At 39.1% G+C, this 19,167-nt stretch overlaps 1 protein-coding gene across 9 annotated transcripts in view; it reads right to left on the minus strand.

The window, feature by feature from the left end:
• NTRK2 (neurotrophic receptor tyrosine kinase 2) overlaps nt 1–19,167 on the minus strand; it is a 219,972-nt gene that overhangs the window by 134,153 nt on the left and 66,652 nt on the right. For 2 of the 9 annotated variants that reach the window (XM_051642188.1, XM_051642186.1), the window contains exon 12: nt 7,766–7,837. The exons of the other annotated variants lie outside the window; for them this stretch is intronic. In XM_051642188.1, the coding sequence (XP_051498148.1) occupies nt 7,766–7,837 (72 nt within the window). The remainder of the gene's footprint in view (nt 1–7,765; nt 7,838–19,167) is intronic. 9 annotated transcript variants of the gene reach the window in all.

Here is a 19,167-nt window from a genome sequence, read left to right on the forward strand (position 1 = left end):
AAGCAGGGACTGGGAGAGTGAATTACCCCCCAGTGTAGGAGCAGAGCAGGTTCATGACCATCTAAAGAACTTGAAGGTGCTTAAGTCTATGGGACCTGATGGGATTCACCCACGGGTCCTGAGGGAGCTGGTGGATGCAATTGCTGAGCCTCTGTCCATCATATTTGAGAGGTCATGGCAGTCTGGTGAGGTTCCTGCTGAATTGAAAAAAGGGAACATAGCACCTATTTTTAAAAAGGGGAAAAAGGAAGACCCAGGGGAACTACAGGTCGGTCAGTCTCACCTCTGTGCCTGGCAAGGTCCTCGAGCAGATCCTCCTGGAAAGTCTGCTAAGGCACATGGAAAATAAAGAGGTGACTGGTGACAGCCAACATGGCTTCACTAAGGGCAAATCATGCCTGATCAACATGGTGGCCTTCTACAGCAAGGCTACAGAGATGGTGGATGGTGGCAGAGCAACTGACGTCATCTACTTGGATTTGTGCAAGGTGTTTGACACTGTCCCATATGACATCCTGGTCTCCAAACTGACAAGGCATGGATCTAACAGATGGACCACTCGGTGGATAAGAGATTGGCTGGATGGCCACACCCAGAGAGTTGTGGTCAATGGCTCAATGTCCAAATGGAGGCAGGTGACGAGTGGTGTCTCTCAGGGGTCAGTATTGGGACCAGTGCTGTTTTAACATCCTTGTTGGAGACATGGACAGTGGGATTGAGTGTATCCTCAGCAGGTTTGCTGATGATCACAAGCTGTGTGGAGTAGTTGACACCCAAGGGGGAAGGGATGCCATCCAGAGGGACCGTGACAAGCTGGAGAGGTGGGCCAGTGCCAACCTCATGAAGTTCAAGAAGGCCAAGTGCAAGGTCCTGCACATGGGTCGGTGCAACCCCAGGCACAAATACAGGGTGGAGGGAGAATGGCTGGAGAGCAGCCCTGAGGAAAAGGAGTTGGGGGTGGTAGCAGATGAGAAGCTCAACATGAGCTGCCAGTGTGTGCTGGAGCCCTGAGAGCCAATTGTGTTCTGGGCTGCATCAAAAGAAGTGTGGCCAGCAGGGCCAGGGGGGTGATTCTGCCCCTCTACTCTGCTCTGGTCAGACCACACCTGAATACTGTGAACAGTTCTGGTGCCCTCAGCATAAGAAAGATATGGACCTGTTGAAGAGGATCCAGAGAAGGGCCACCAAGATGATCAAAGGCCTGGAGCACCTCTGCTATGAAGACAGGCTGAGAGTGTTGGGGCTGTTCAGCCTAGAGAAGAGAAGGCTCCAGGAAGACCTTATAGCAGCCCTCCAGGGCTTGAAAGGGGCCTATAGGAAAGCTGGGGAGGGGCTTTTCATCAGAGAAGACAGTGATAGGACAAGGGGTAATGGTTTTAAACTGAGAGAGGGGAGATTTAGGTTAGATATTAGGAGGAAATTCTTCACTTTAAGGGTGGTAAGAAACTGGAATGGGTTGCCCAGGGAGGTTGTTGAAGCCCCATCCCTGGAGGTTTTTAAGGCCGGGTTGGACGAGGTTTTGTGCAACCTGGTCTAGTGGTAGGGTTCCCTGCTCTTGGCAGGGGGGTTGGAACTTGATGATCTTTAAGGTCCCTTCCAACCTTAATGATTCTATGATTCTATGAAAACATTATGATATGGTCATCTTCTGAACTTTTTTAATAAATTTTAGTTGTCTGATATCCTTTTTCCTCCAATAGGATTTAAAATAATAAATTCTGATGAGTTGTACATAAATTGAAGGCCTGCTGGCAAACTTTCTTGGTCATTACAAGCCTGAACTAAAATCTTCCGAAGTAAAGAAAAGTTTCCTGTAATGATAACTTAATTGTGGTAAAATGAGGACAAAATGTCACCTCATTTTTATTGAAAAGCAAGGAGAGGCTCCTGAATAAGTTTGTGGAGAATGCTTATTGCACAATGAAGACTAATATCTTGACTCATTCTAGCAACGCCAATATAGAAGCCAAAGATAAAGCTGTCTGAAGAAATCCATACCTTTTCTTAGGATTTTAAAGATTTTGCATGCACCAGGCTCAATACTGTCTCCTGTTCCAGAGCACAGTAACATACACATTTAATACAGCTTTTTCTTTATTTCTAAGCATCACTTTTATCTCATCAGGCACTAAGACAGTATTTTCCATTCATGTCATTAAGAGTGTTAAAGACATACATAAATACTGCTGCTTTTTTGCCTAAAGATACAAGCACAGATAGGAGACAAACACCTGAAAACTGAATACCTAAAAACACAGACTTGGATACCCTCTTAATTAATTAGAGGCCATGGATTCCCAGAAAATACTAGATCTGAATTTCACACTAGTCTATCTTTCCAGATCAAATTTTTCAATAACTGAATTTACTTAGTAACTGGAAAAACTAGGACCTGAAGAGATTAAACAGGCTATCCTTCTGTTTCAAGATATAGAATCTTGACCCTCTTCTGCTCTCCAGTTGCTCAAAACAACAGCAAGGCAGTACAGGATACAATATTGTATTAACCTCAACACTATTTCTAGTAACCCAAAACTTATGCTCTACTTTACAATTCTTCAAAATACTGCAATGTTTTAGAAATATTTCTTTTCCCTTATCACTAGCTTTTCCTCTAATGTTTAAATTTATGCTCTGCAGCTAAGAACACATAGTTTGCCATTTTATGGACACTGCCACCTGTATGAAATGTTCAAATGGGCTTAACAAAATTGGAGCCATTAACATTGGAGTTGCAGGCAGGAGTCAATCTGTGTAATGGCTTGTTTCATTGATCTACAAGTTCATAACATGAGAAAGAGGGTCAAAAAGAATTCCGTGTCCTTTAGGATAGAATCCTATAAAGCTCTTCTCATTGTGAAAGGAGTCAGAACCAGGAGATAGTAGAAGTTGACCTGCCTACTCAGTGTTTTAAGAAGACAAGAATGTTTTGGCCTAACAGTCCTCTACATTGCTAACAAGGATCATTTAATATCTTAATTGCTTTTTCCTTAGTCTGGTTTGGAGTTTTTATTTTGTTTCTTGGTATAATACATTGGAAGAAGTACTCATTTTTCAAGCAGGCAGCAGAAAATGAAATATTTTTGCTCAGCAGTCTTAAGGAGAAAATACTGCATCTTTCTCAAGGACAGCTATTACCCTCACATCTTCCAGCACAATATCCACCAGATGTTTCCTTTTACAAAATTGTCACTGATGCTATAGTTGCTTTGTTTGCTATTGATTTAGTCACAGTCGAGAACACTAAAAGCTTCAGCTCCAACCACCAGTGCGCAGAACTAGTCAGTGCATTTAATTTGCACAGCTTCTAATTCAGACACAGGTTAAGGTGGAAAAGAGAGTGTGAATAAGCAACGGCTCAAACCCAGAAACAGAACTCTGAAGTAACAGTAGCTCCTCACAGAACCACAGAAAATGCACATCATAGAAACTAATTCATAGGAAACAGCATAGCAATTACCATCTGCATACATATTTTAAAACAGACATCTGCAGGTTATTTTACACTTCATTTGCATAAAACTCTATGCCTCAGAGTTCAATCAATATATCAAGGAATGCTTTCTCAAAGCTTTTTGCAAGTACTTGAAAAGTCAAAGCTGTTAAGAACAAAGGCTGTTTACCTTATGACATCCCTAGCATTTGTGTTTAATACACTCATTGGTATGCATGTAAGATACAGAAATGCTACTACACAGATACACTTTTGACAAGTGTCAGTCTACAGCCACTAAAAAGAAGATCAAAGCACATGAAGGACACAGCATAATTATGTCTTACCCCTTTGAAAAAGAGAATCACTGTCAACTTTGAAACCCTTCTGTCTCCACCTGAATATTGAAACCACAACCACATTGCCACCACAATAACTTGCATAACTCCAAGGATCAAGATCTATTTCACATTTTCAATATATGACCTTTTGACAAGAATGAGCAAGCCAGTTCTTACACAAAAATTAGGGAAAAAAATGTTGTTCATTATTGAACAGTAAGAGTTATAGAATAGATATATATTAATTTATAATGGGATTATTTTGCTTACAACAATATTAACACCTTTGATCACTATAGGCCTCATAGCTATCTCTGCACAATTCTCCAGCTTCCTTTCTATGACATTTTACCTTGAATCTGCAAAGTCTGAATAATTCTTACAATATGCATAACATAACCACGGAGCACCTCTAATAAAACAATTTTTTTCATTACTTTTTTTTTTTTTTACTTCATTACTTCATCAACTGTCTTCCTTTACAGCCACTATTATGTAAGCACTTCCATGCAGTAATTAATGGTCTTCCTTTAAAAAATGATCTGTCTGTTCACAGCAAGCAACCAAGAGCCAAATCCCAGCTAGTTTTACTCCATGTACACTGCTACACCACTTCTGTGCAACTTTTCTTCCTCCATCCTGTGAAGACTTTCAGGTCTCAGAGCAAAAGATCACTGCCCCGTTTTGACACAATCTTGGCTCAAATATTTCACTCCACAAACTCTCTCCTGAGAGGAAAATTAAGACATAAGTCCCACAAGGAAAAAAGCAAAATATTTCAAAAGCCCTACTAGCTATCTCTTACCTGTGCATTAGCACAGGGAAGAGACAATCTTATACTTGCCTTCCACTGAATCTTGCTTTCAACAGTCCTCCTTCACAGTAACACAGGAGCTTTGAAGGAAGAGAATGATAAAGCATGGGATGTTCCTTCTGAAATCTCATGGCCTGGATTTACACTCCTGACAAGCTACCTCAAAGTCTGGCACACATCTTGTAAGCAGCTTGAAGTATTCAGGTCCTGCACCTCTTCCAAGGCTCAAGGGACTTTTCTTTCTCCCCAGATACTGCAGTAAGCTGACATCACACCAAGAACACTGCTTGGCTGTCAATGTCCCTGTGACTCCCCGCAAACACAGAAGGTGGATAATATTTTTAAGGAAAAAATACTGCACAGCATAGTACTAAATGAAGCAGTTCAAGTCTTGTGAATCACAGCTGCTTGGAGCCAAAGTGAAAACAACGTGCATTTACTCTAGCTTGGCCTTGGTTTGCTTCACTCTGTTCACATGGGTGCAAAGTGAATTTCCAGTCAAAGGAGCACCCTTCACAGGATACACCAGCAAATGGAGATGAAAAACGGTCTCTGGAAAAAGGAAAGCTCCCACTCTTTGCATTTATGACTACCATCTCTTAGAGCACCTTTTTGACAGAACAAAACACATACTATATTTTTAGGCTAAACTGCACCTGAATTACACCTAAAAGGCTCCATCTGAAAACTCAGCGACTTCACAGAAGAAAGTAAACAATTTGACTAACTGATACTATAGAATTATTAACTTGTTTAGGACTAAATAAATTAGACATGAGTCTATAAAGGATACCATGTTCAGTTGCTTATTGCCATAACTGCCAGGGGAGGCTACTAGCAAGAAAGTGAAAAAAAAGTGTTCTCTCAATTGAAAGTGTGTTTCTGCAACTGGTGCTGCTGGGTTTCTGAACCATGTATGGCACACAGTATGATATATATGTTATATATACTCTTCAAATCTTATTTGGTTGCTACCCCTGATGCACTAGAATGTAACTTTCTAAGCTGTGCGAACAGCAATAGAAATAAACTTCCCCTCTCTGGGAATGTGGATCAAGGTCCTGCCCTGTTACTCCACCAAAGAAATCCACTTCCAAACATACTACCATCATATTATTTTATGATTCCATGATTCTATATAACTTTTTAGGGACAAAACAAGGAAAGGAATGGGGCTATTGCTCCTTTATTCCTGTAGCATTGCTGAGGTGTGCCTTCTGAATTTCCCTCTTTCTACAGAAAGAATGGTCTTGCAGCCATAATATGGTTAACAAAATGTTTGAAATGCATTTGGAATAAGAGATATTTCTTCTGAAAGAAAACAGAATGATGCTTTGTTTGGTGACAACTCCTCCCTACTTTCTGGTGAGGAAATATGGAGTCCCCAGTCTTCACAGTCAAATCCCCTTGCTTCTTCAATCAATAAACAGCCAAACCAATACACCTGGCTCTTCTTTTGTCAGGTAAAGAGAACGACTGACTGCCTCTGGGCTCCAGAAATGAAACTGGTTGCAGCCTGCAACAATTGCAAGTCAGGAATCCCTGGAACTCAGCATTTTTTTAGCCGCAATACTGCCAGTACTGGGCAAGGTGTTGCTCTCCATTTGTGCTATTGCCACTGTAGAAAGAATCAGCAGTAGGGCTTACACATGCCCTCCCTTCATAAGACAGAGTTCCCATCTCACCTTCACCTCCGCAACTTCCTCCCAGAAAATAACTTAACTTGGAGCAAGGCTGCTGCAAACTAGAGCTTGAACGGCTCCATCCTACCAGGCTAATCATGTGAACGCCTATGTGGAACAGACAAACAACAGGACCCAAATAGCAGTTAACAAGCTGAAAACTCTTTACATAGTAGCTACAAGAGTAGCTGCTTCTAGGCCCATCTACCAAGATAAAGACTTCAAAGACAAAGAAGCTCAAGGCATATCTGTGTCAGTAAATTAATAAAAGGTCAGAACTCTGGCTTGAGCAAGGGTTTTCTTCTTTTTTTCCACAGTTACTTAATCTATATAAGATAAACAGCACTCTCCAATGTCCTAATACAGTTCAAAGGAGAGCACAGGTCAGGAATTATTTGCAACACAAAGAATGTATGAGGCAACCTTATTAGAGGGATGAGTGAGAAGAGTTTTAAACAAATGGACATGATCTGTTCCTTTCTCTAGAGACCAGAGAATGCACCCAAGCCCCATTTTCTTTGATGGCATATTAGTAGCCTCAAACACTGCTGTGTTTTGCCCCAGAACAAGGAAAATTGTATAGTACATGCAAACCTCCCACTGCCTACACTCTGGGGAGACCACTTAACAAATAATACAGAATTGAATTATTTCTGATTATCCGGAAGAGTCAGTTATGTGAAATGCATGCTAGCATTGCAACTAGTTAAATAACTTTCAAAATAATTGTAACAATTTTGTTAATGTAGGACTCAAACCCTCGATATTTGGCCAGTTTTAACCATTTAGGCTTGGTGCCATGAAGCAATATTGATGAAAGATAAGGCAATTTTTGACATTCTGTCTGAAAAATGTATTAACAGGTACTTGAGAGCTCTTGTGATTTTACTCGTCTGGACTGGAAAATAAGATGATGATTGAAAACATTTTAGCAAAAAAAACCCCAACAAAACAAAACAAAACAAAAAAGCCAAAACCTACTCATTCAAAATGCACTAGTCTAAAGATTATAATTGGAACTTTTCCCTAGATATACACCTGGGTTTGCTTAGACCAAATGGATTCTTACCAACTGCTTTACAATGCATTTGTAATGAGCAAATCAAGACAGCAAGTTACATTCTCATGCTATCATTTAGTCTATCCCAATTTATCAAATATTTCAATACAGTAAAATCCCTTTTCAAGTGCTGTTCGAAGCCCTGACATTTCCACAAAATTTCCTAAATTCATAAGGGAACTTACGATGCATCATCAATTATCCACAATTTTGAATGCATATATAATTATTTTACCCAAAATGTATGTATACATTTATATCTACAGATACATAATAGAACAGATATATCCCCAGAAATATAACTGAAAAAAATGTAGTATTTTATAATGACAACTGTTCTAAGAATAAACCATTCTGTAAATTCACCAGGTATATTTAAAAACAATAGTCTTTGCTTTTTATAGGTTAGGAGTTTGAACAGGTTTATCATCTCACCTTCATTGTCGCAGTCTTGCAATGAAAGCCATATTTGATCTACCAGACCAACTCCTTTTACTTCACCATGAACTGGAATGGAATGCATTATCATTAATGCAATCATCAAAAGTTTGGCTTGCAATTGCCAATTTTACCTTTTTTTTTTTTTTTTAAAATATGTGTATGTCTTCACCAATTTTCCATCCTACTCTGCAGGAGACAAAACATCCATTTTAATACTTCTAGATTGTTCCCAGTTCACATTTTTCACAGTTAACAATCCATACCATGAGGAGATCCATCACAATTAACTGACACATTTTGGACAGGACACTACCACACACAGTTTGTACATGTGTTTTAGAGCTATAGATATATACATGGCTTAAAAATATTAAAAAATTGTAATATCATACTTTAATATAAGCAGTCAGGAAATACTCTTCAGTCACTGGCCAGATTCTTCCTTGTGTATCTCCCCGGCCCACAAAGATGAACCTACTGTACAGATAGCCCCTACCGAAGACAAGTATCGATACTTGTTCATACTGCATGGAGAATGGTTTTACTGGGGCTTTTTCTTTTCTTGGGGATCATATAAAGACAAAAACTCAAATCATTAACACCCAAGTGAGTAATTCACCACATTAAATAATCCTCAGAAGATCTAAATTCTAAATGACTTAACCAACATCTTGCCCCACTCCTTACTGCCAGTACTGAAATTAGCCTCTAACCAATTTGCATTGCCTAAACCTTCTGCAAGTTGCCTGTTCGTTGTGCCAGAAACCCTGGTATTCCCTCGCTGCTTCCTGAAAGGCAGGAGGTACCAATGTAGCAAACCAACAGGTTTCCACATCTCTTTCTGTTCTAGTCCAAGGTAATTCAACATGAGGTGTCACAATGAAGATAAAGATTTGCAAATTCAAGCCTCTCTGTTCTGGGATATAAGTGCTAAAAATATATAAAAGCAAACCTCAGCTAAATGGCAGGGTTCAACTTAAATCATCTACTTCAATTATGCCACTAGAAAATTTCTGTGGCTGCACATTTATATATACTTATATACAAACGGTCTTCAACAAATTTCATATGAGTCACTAAACAGCTTTTTTCTTGGGAATTATATTAACATTTAGGTATTCGTCCCACAAAAAAAAGCAATAGTGATACACTTTCTATTACTAGTTATTTTTTACTTGTTATTTTTCAGCCAGCATAAAAATTATACTGTACCAACTCTTTTTTTTCAGCCAACATAAAAATTATACTTGACCAACTCTTTTAACTCCTACAAATAAATCCAGCTGATTCTACTCAAGTTAACAATTCTTAAATAACATTTTTAAACTACAGGATTTAAATTTCAAAAAGCAGACTCTGCTCAGCAATGTGATATACATTTGAAAACCGAAGCACTTAAGTAAGGATAGGTAGCCTTGCTTGTCTTTTGACAAAGCATCAAACCTGTATTTTAGCAGCCTGCTCAGAAGAAAATGCTTGGCTGAGAGAATATTCTAACAGGATTCCAAACAAAAGACGTTAAGATATTCTTCTGTATCTTTGAATGACTGCATATGATACTTCTCAAAACAGGAAAAGTATTTTACAGAGACAAAGGTTGCCATCACCATTAGAGGCACACTTTCCTGAATTAAAATACTGAATTTGGTTCTCCCTCTAGGACTTAAAATATAACTTCAGGAAGTGAGGTTAGTTATTGAATATGTAACAAGTTTGCTTAGTCTACACTGAACCTATTTCACTAAGGAAAAAAATGTACCAAAAAAAGCACACACACAAAAATTTATTTTATTTTATTTTATTTTATTTTATTTTATTTTATTTTATTTTATTTTATTTTATTTTATTTTATTTTATTTTAAGTATACCTTCCACTTGCAGTTCTGGAAAACAATTTTTCAAAAACACATTAAGTATCACCACCCCTGCAGTGGAAACGTCCTTTCTCTCACAAGGACAGAAACTCAGTTTTCTCAAACTCAGCTCTATATTGCAAATCTTGCAAAATCAATTATCTGAGATATGCTATACCAGCTATATCACAGCTTTCCTATCCGTAATGCAACCACAGTGCTATCGGAGATAGAACGGGAAGAGAAAAGCTCCTTTCATGACTGACATGAAGCCATTCACAAGCACAGCACATCTGTACTTGGATCAGGGCAAAGCCTTCTCCTAGAACAATATGGCTTTCTGTCTGAGTCTGACTATGCTAAGAGTTATTGATGACAACCGCTATTACACTAGTAATTAAATCCTCCAAAACACTCATATGGTTGGGCAATGGTTGTGAGAAAGACAGCAACCAAGCAGCAGTGGTGACCTTGAAATAAAAATATTGATCAGATTTGCATTGTGAAAGGAAGGAGGGGAAACTTTAACCAACCATCCTGAATCATTAATGAGCTCCAACAGCATGCTCCTGCCTCCAGTTTTTTATATATCCTAGCGGATCTTCAGGCTTCATCAAAAACAGCACTTACAAACACTTAATCAAAGAAATGGCAAATTCATTCAAGACGACATGAAGAACCTCTGGCCAACAACTCAAAGATGCTGCTTTTTGTGTACTGTAGACAACATAATAGATGACAACATCTATGTTGTAAATGTGTGTTTATACATATTACATTCATTACTGTGAGCAACTAAAATTGCCTGTGCCACTACCTAGGTTTTCAATTGTAACCACTGATGTAGAATACGATTTTTCCAGTCTTTGGATCCTTCCTATGCCTGGAAGGCCTTTATATGAGGAAAATTATTTGGCCTTAAAAATTCAGAAGTTCTGGTGTTTGGGTTTTTTTGGTTTGTTGTTTAGTTTTGCTGTTGGTTTTTTTAAAATTAAAAAAAAAAACAAAACAAAACAAATCAATCAAACAGCCAAACTACCATTTAGTGTAGGCATCTCCTCTCAGACAGACACTGCTCAACAAAGAAAGGTATACCAACAGGGTGCAAATATGAAAATATTTTTCTGTGTACCATCCACTACAGGAAGGAACAAATGCAACAACTTCTGTCCCCACTGCCACACAGCAGTGCACTGTTAGAAGTCTACAGGATGCACGTGCACAAAGGAATTCTCACTGTTGTGAACAACAGTGCATTCACATGTGTATGAAGTTGGCTGTTTTCAAAATATCCATGTGATTAGTTTCCCTTTAATTGTCTATTAAATTATCAGTACTTCCACTATCTAGAGATTAGAAATCTTCCTTAGAAATACACTTTTTTATAAGTAGAATACAGCAACACTGACAAAGGTGAGAATTACTACTCCTACTATTGATGGCTGGACTTGATGATCTTGGAGGTCTTTTCCAAACTTGATGATTCTACAATTGTATGATTCTGCTACTCGAACTAGTTTCAGTCCTTCTAGAGTGGTAAGGTATAAAAACCCATTAGAGTAACAGTGCTGCTTCTATACTTAACAATTACTGAATTAATGTAATAAAATACTAACCAATATCTTATATAAAGTGTATAGGTAATTAAAAACTCCATCCTGTGAAACCACACCCAAAAAAAGGTTATTTTTTTTGCCCTGAACTCTGACATAGAACAGTTCAGCTGACCATGGAAGTTTACATTTTTGTATGGCAGAGAAAAAAACATCAAAATGAGATTGAAAGATCCTAGGTAAGGAACAAGCAAGCTAGACAATTTTTAAGACATTCATTTACCAAAGGGAGAAAGAGATGAGCTGTGGGTTACAGTGACAGACTACACATGAAGGACAATATGCAAACCTATGCTGTAACAAAGCCAGAAAGAAATGCACCTTCAGTGTTAGTCCAAAACTGCCATATAACTGCACAGTAAGCTTAGCAAGAATCTGGTGATGGGACCGCTTTACATGAGGAATTACATGGTGTTGTACAGGAAGGGAAGAATCATTCATAATCCTATTTTTCAGTTTACGTTTTCGCTATGCCATTGTCTATTTCACAGGGTATAGGCAATGAAAGGTGTTTCAGTGCCCTGAACAGGACAATATCTAAATACCATATCCAAGGGTCTCTAAGACCTATGAACTACTTCTTTCTTATAAAAAGAAAAGAAGAATATTCCAAATAAAAAGACCGTTATTAAATACCTTGTTCCCTTTACATTTCAAAGAGTTACAAACATCCCCACTTTTGGTTACACACTTGTGTTAAGTCCCATGGCTCTTACATAGACTTTATACAAAATCGAGAAAAAATAAAATGCAGTGGGACACTTACATGTAAAAAGAAGTTTACAGTCTTGGCTGTAACTACTAGAGCCACCTAACGTCAGAGAGGACCTATAATGATTTTTAAAAAATGAGCTGCCAAGGACAAAATTATCTTCTTCCATGCAAGCGACAAATTAGTATCTATGGAGTCTATCACAGTGCTTATTCTGCACTGTCTGCTAGCTTCTATTTCCATTAGTGGTGCTTCCAGTGCTGAAAAAGCAATAGGACACAGCAGCCAGGCTAGAGTAAAGAAGTTTTCTCTCACTGCTGGCTGAACCCTGCAGTAGTCACCACCACAACACAACCAGCCATTCTTCTGATTTAACAGAGTTGATCCACAGCTATAGTCAGCTGCTTCTCTATACACAATTAGTTGTACATGGTAGGTGGGAGAAGCTTCATTTTAATGCATTCATTATTTTAATTGTACATATTGCACACAATGAAATTAAATATCCAAGCTGCTGCTTGAATTTGTTCCTGCACTCTTTGATGTGTTCACATCCAATCTTGTGACCACAGCAAAAGGCACAAGTCAGATGAAGTAAACCTTTGCCAACAGAGGTGTCCTGGCCAGGGGCCAGGCTGAGTGCCACTGTACAGAGCTTTGCAAATTTTTTTTTGTATTTTTGAGTTTGTCAGAGCTGATACTCTTCACAGCTCCCAATCTTCCCTCTCACTGTCTTTTCCTTTCATCAGATAGGGTTACCAATTAATTCCTTTCTTCACTCACTTTCACACTGAGTTTTTCGCTCCTCTTCGTGACACCAGTGGCCACCTTCTCGGTCAGGTTAGGACCTGACCCACCCTCTCAGATGGACAAGAAGCCACACTACCCCTGTTTCTGCCAGAAAGCTAGTCCCAACTTCCTTATCATAATTAAATATCACCTCTTAAGTCCCAGCAACTTCTCCACAACTTTGGGTTCCCTCCCACTCTTTTCTTCATACTCAGAATATAATGAATACTTCCAGAACAAAACTGGAAAAGGGTGTGATTTTTGCTTTCTTTGGCTTGCTTTCTCCTAGTTATATGACAATGTTTTCTTTAACTATACTACAACATTTCCATTTTTCTTCATCAGCATTTAAGAAATTCCCTACCTGCTCACCTCTTCTAGCCTTCTCACTTGGACCTAAAAATCTCCCCTCCTAGGCCCTCTTACCTCTTTTTCATCCCTCTCTTGCTCTTCTCTATCACTTATAACTTAGCCCAACTTTCCCACACAATGAAGGCAGGCTTTGATCCTGCTTTTTTTCTTTTTTTTAATAAAAAGCAACCCCATCTTTCTTTCAAATTATTAACTGTATTTCTTATGGAGCACACTGACCGAATTGCAAGAGGTTCACCTGGTCTTGTTCTTGGACTATTAGGTCTCTGGCTATGATCTTCCTTGTCTGCATCCAAGACCTTAATCAGGTCTTGCCAACCTGAATCATGACCCACGACTGTGTTTCCCACTACATCTACGTAACATAGTATTCAGCTTCTGTGCTAAGAGTTTTGCATGACTCATGGTTTAGAGCTTTTTGTTCAATCCAAACTGCCACACACTACACTTCTTTACAAAATGATCCTTGAATTCCTTACAGTCAACCTCAGAAGGAAAAAAAATTAATTTTCTTCACAAAGTAGTGGTCAAGATGATGCTAGTACAAGGAATCTGCAACATCCTGTACCACTGCTAAAGACAGACAAAGATCTACACAAAGAACCACAAAACATTTTGCAGAAAAGGAAATCTGCTCAGTCTGGCAAAATCATGCAAAATTAACTCTTCTTATCTTTCCTTCTTTAAAATTACAGACCTATTTTGCATTATTAGCATCCTCTTTTAGTGACATTAAACAACAGAAATGTGTCAGAGCTACAATCACATGTCAAAAGGTGAATCATAAGCAGTGAGCCATGAAGTATTTAAAAAACTTACATACTTGGTTTTTAAATGACTGAACTATGATTATAAAGGCCACATAAAAATATTCAAATATCAGAAAGTTTTGTCAAACAAAGCAGAAAGCTATTTTGGGTCATACTGAGGAATGATACCTATCTGCACATAGCTGACAGGCTATACACCAAACCAGGAACACGTGAGCATACATGAACACAAACACAAATGTATGTGAACCCCTCAGGCTGTGTAAAAATGATTAATCAGCTCAGTCTAAAACCTGCATTCATACCTACAACTACACACATCCAGTTTTCTGAACAGCAAAATATTTTTTGTTGTACCTTTTGTGCTTTCCACACACACCAGCCAATGCAGTCCAGCACATCTGAAGTGCAGCTAAAGGCACCCTCTGAAATTTCAGTTCCTTACACTCCCTCTTCAGTAGCCTTTTTGTGGTCAAGACTCACCTAGGAGAATTGCTCCTGGTCAACAGCTTCTCCAGAGCACGTTCTGGAGACCTTATTAGCTGGGTCTCTTTTCTGTTACCATTTTTTAAAGTCCTGCCATGTTGGCTGGAAGAAGTACTCTACCATAACACTGATATTTCATCCCCTATCTACAAACCACTCTCAGATGCCTTCCTCATTCAGAGCCCAGTGTATTTCAGTGCCAAGGTTAATTGAGGAACAAAAGGCCAGGATTAAGTTCCATCTATTCTCTGGGAGGATATAGTTTCCCATGTTACTATAAAGATACTTTCCTAGATGCACATGGAAGCTGACACAGCCAACCGCAGGACCTCTGCTGGCTGCACTTCTCTCCCAAAGAAATGTGAACCCTCATCCATCTAAATGAGTCCAATTCCCATCTACACTCATTTACTGGCAGGGTAATATAAAAGGGCCATTGTGTTAAAAAAGAGTCAGGCTGACTTTTTTTTTTTTTTCAATGAAGGATGCCATCAACATACCAACATGTTTAGATACCAACCATACATTCTATGCAGCCACTTTCCTTCTTCCCTTTCCAAAATCCCTCCACTTAGCAAGGACACCACTTCAGTTTTAAACAGTAACAAGACAGCTCTCTGACTAGGTAACAGTAGTAAATACTGAATTCTGAAGTCTCCACCTTAGATTAGGTTGGGGTTTTTTTCACCACCTTATAATGAAGCAAAACAAACTGGTATCAAGTTGTTAAACTGAAGAAAACCCAAAAACTTTCAATTAAAGCATTTCCACAATATTGCTCACTGTCCTGAATGCATTTTCAGGATTGCAATGGAGGAGAGAGGTAGGATAACCTACTATCAGCAGTCAGGTGCAATGGAATGCAATGCAGTCAAGTGCAATGCAACCTAATTCTGAAGTAAGAAATTAAAATTTAAGTAAACTTGGGAGTCAGGACAGGTAGAAGAGGCACTGGAAAACTCTCAGAAGCCCCATGCCTTGTATTTAAAATGCACGTAACAAACAACAGGAATTAATTTAGTGTGCAGACAGTATAGGAATGCAGTGGCAGAGAGATCACTATTCCAAGGCCACCTGGTGTCCACAACAGTGCACAGGAACATCCTTTGTGTACAGGGAGTGGTCAGTGAGAACAGTGCTCAGCTTTATACCATATGCAATCAAAGCACTTGTTTGTAGAAGCATAGCTTGTGCTTAGCAAAAATATTGTCCTGAATGCTGGGACCAAGGAAAAATTTGACAAAGTTCCCATCACTGCAGTGCCTACACACTTAAATGCTAGGCAATGTCATGTGATTAACAGTGGACATCTATTGTAGTATGTACATTTTTCAAAGTACACGGATGGGTCACAGCCAATTGCATAAAGACTGTAAACATATAGTAGGAATTCCTCTCTCTTTGGCCCCGCAGCAGTGAGCACTCAGAAGCACAGAAGAAGAGAAATATAACAAGAGAGAGTAAGTACTGCTTTTCAAAGTGACTAAGGGCTGTGAGAGCTCATAGAAAACCTCCAAGAGGAAGGCAGTGGGCAGAAATATTTAGCTGGTGGTAGCCAGAAACACAGAAGTTGGCTGCCAGTTTTATTTTGACCCTCAAGCAGCTAGAGTGTGAGAGACATTCAACAAATGAGACACTACATCAGAGCCAGCTGAAGACCTAACATATGGGTTTTTTCTAGTACATATTCCCACATGCCACAGAAAAAGGATAGGTAACTCTGCATCCCTAGAGGTCATGAAAGGGAACACTACAAAGGCCCTCTCCAAAAATCTAAGGGATGTTAAGAAATTCTGCTTCAGATGCTTTTGAGGAAAAAGGACTATTTCTGAGAGGCACATTTCTGCTGCTTTGTGTTCCTACAAGTCACAGAAATGCGACTTTGCCAAAGGGCACAAACAGAGAGATTAGGCCACAAAGCTTTCTTAGAAGACCTTGGGTAACACACTTTTCAGCTGTCGATACCAACTCCTGTGCCTGAGCATTCCCAGCTGAAACAAAGGTTTACTGTAACTCAGTTCACTGATTCTTAAGCAATGTTTATCCCCAAGTCTGAATTACTCAAAATGTCATCAGACCACACCAAAGTTAAAATTTCTCTTATTTACAAGGCCAAAGAGAGCATGTTTTCTTGTTGGAGGTGGCCCTGTCAAATATTGAAGCAAATCCACAGAGCACTCCTCACACGTTACGAACCAGCTCCCCCAGCTGCAGATGCTTCAGTACTCTCCCTGTGGCACAGATGTGGCAGTACAGAGATTGTGCCCTGCTGCGCTAAAGTGCCAAACTGTAGGCTATACTCTTCCCTGCTGTTACTCTGTAAGGATGATGCATTTAAAATCCAAAATGGATCTGAGGGCAAAACTGTGACTTCTCAGATACACCAGCTCTGTATCATCATACCATTAATTCCCAGTGCAAGCAAGAAGGAAAGGGCTGGAGGACCACAGTCACACTGGCTGGCCAAGCTGCCAGGAAGAACTGAAGCTTCACAATATTTTGTCATCTACCACAGATGCACGAAGGACTGCTTAGAAATACTTCTTTCATGTTTGCATTACTCCACTTTGTGCTCCAGGGCATCCAGCTACACTGGACACCTGAAGAAACAGCAACAATAATGTGTAAACACAAGAATAAAACTGACCTGGAATAAATAATAGTTAGTAAATAGGTCATGCACTTTACTTAATTATAAAGGAACTCCCACTCCTCCACCTTTTAAAAAAAGCCTCAAAAATCAAACAGAAAGATTCCCAACTCAGCTTAATTAAAAACAAAACAAAACAAAACAAAACAAAAACAAAACAAAACAAAACAAACCTCAATGAAATAAGACTGATCTTGTTTTGCTAGATCTGTTTTTTCATTTCCATACTGGAAGTGACATCAGTTCTTCCTGGGTTTTGGTGCTCTCAAAGTGAACAGTGTTAAGTGAACAGTTCGGACAAAACAGGGCAGAGGACAAGAGAGAATGAGAGACTCGTGCTTAAATAGGCAATTCTGATTTTCATGTAGGATACAGAACAGGTGCTAGGAGAAAATGGGCTTTGAGGGCAGCACAAAAAGCTACTTGGAAACAGAGAAGACCATTGACATTTCACCTCATCACTCATTTATGGGGTAAAAAGGCATTATTTATAATCTATTATTCTGATCTTTACACTGGATTATCATATAGGCTGAGGACTGAATATAGGCCTAGTGTTTTAAGTAAATGAATGTGAAAAGCTAAAGCAGTGTCCATTGCAAGGCAGAGAAGTACACTTACACTGGACCAGTGAGGAGGCACTGGGTAGGTACAGTACCTCCAGGAAGAGAAGAACTGAGAACAGTTATGAGTCACTTGGAAAAGGTGAGTTCAGCTACCCATAAAGAAAACACCTCGGAGAATTCACAGGCTGCAATTGGTGGGGCTGCTTCAACAGCTAATATGCAAAGCTGTTCCCAGGTTGTAGATAGCCTGGGAGATGATAAACATGCATCAGGGTCTGTGAGTGAAAAGGCTATATAAAAAGGACCCATTCATTCAAATAAAACAATCTTATTTTAACTTTTGCCCACAATTAAAATAAAACCTAAAGTATTTCTTTTATTAGAAGTTCAGGCAGCTCATCTGCCTTTCTTCTTAACTGTTCTTGATTCCTGTGAACTTTAGTACTCCCTCAGTTCTTCCTAAGCAGCAACAGCATTACTACAATGGCTTTACCACACCTCTTGTTCATTCTGAGAGAAAAAAACACAATGAACCTGGAAAAAAAAAAAAAAATCTATTCTTGATGATTTTTTCAAATATTAAGATCCAAAGAGTGTAATACCATGAGACTGTACAAACAAAACAAAGGTATCTTCAGATGCATTAAATTAATCTGTTGATAAAAGGCTACTCCTGTGTGCTTTTGATAAATTGAGCAAGAAAGAATAAGCAGTTAGCCTGATTTGGGGAATGCTTAAATAAGCATCAGAAAACTTCAAAAATCATATTACATCTCTGAGCCGTTTTTGCCTGTGGGGCTTTTTTAAACACATGCACTTACCTGGAACATATATGCTTGAATCAGTCTTCCCATTTTGTAATTCTATCTATGCTACTTCAAAAGACAAGGCTCCACTGCAGGAAGCAGAATGACAACAGCTGTAAGGAGAGCTAGAGCACAATCTCTGTGCCAGCTAGGCTCTGAGCCCATGGTGAATCTTACCCTGTCATGCAAAATTCAATGCTGAACGCTTTTACAGAACACAACAAAAAAGGGCACTTCCAACTGTGCTAAGATCTTGGCATCTGCTAACAGAATTGGTAAGTAGCAAAGATGGCCACACATTTAAAAACTGAGCTTTATGAAGCAGAGTGATTTTATTATCTACTACTCAGGACAAGCACAGAGTTTGTCTCAAGCTCAGGAAAAAAAGAAAAAAAAAGGGTTCAAACTTTACTGCCATTAACAGAAATCAATGCAACTCATCAGAGGAGGAATCCTCCATCAGTCCTTGAAAGCTGATGAATGCAAATACAAGGAAATTAATGTACAGTTAGAGTCCTAAGCAACACACACTAGTAATTCCTAGCGTTGTTATTCAAAGGAGATTCACATACTTGAGCCACATTATTTCCCTGAAAAGGCTATTGCTCTACTGTAAATAGCATGTGGTCTGCTGTAACCTTTCAGTATTTCCTTCTTTTTACAGAAAAGCCACTACTGAAAGGCAACACAGAACAGCTCAGAAAGAGTCTTTGTCGACATGCCAGCATTAGGTACCCATTTTTGGTTCCCCTGCAGTGTGAGTCAACATGCCCAGTGAC

This window comes from Apus apus, chromosome Z (genome assembly GCF_020740795.1).
Source record: "Apus apus isolate bApuApu2 chromosome Z, bApuApu2.pri.cur, whole genome shotgun sequence".
Taxonomy (NCBI): domain Eukaryota; kingdom Metazoa; phylum Chordata; class Aves; order Apodiformes; family Apodidae; genus Apus; species Apus apus.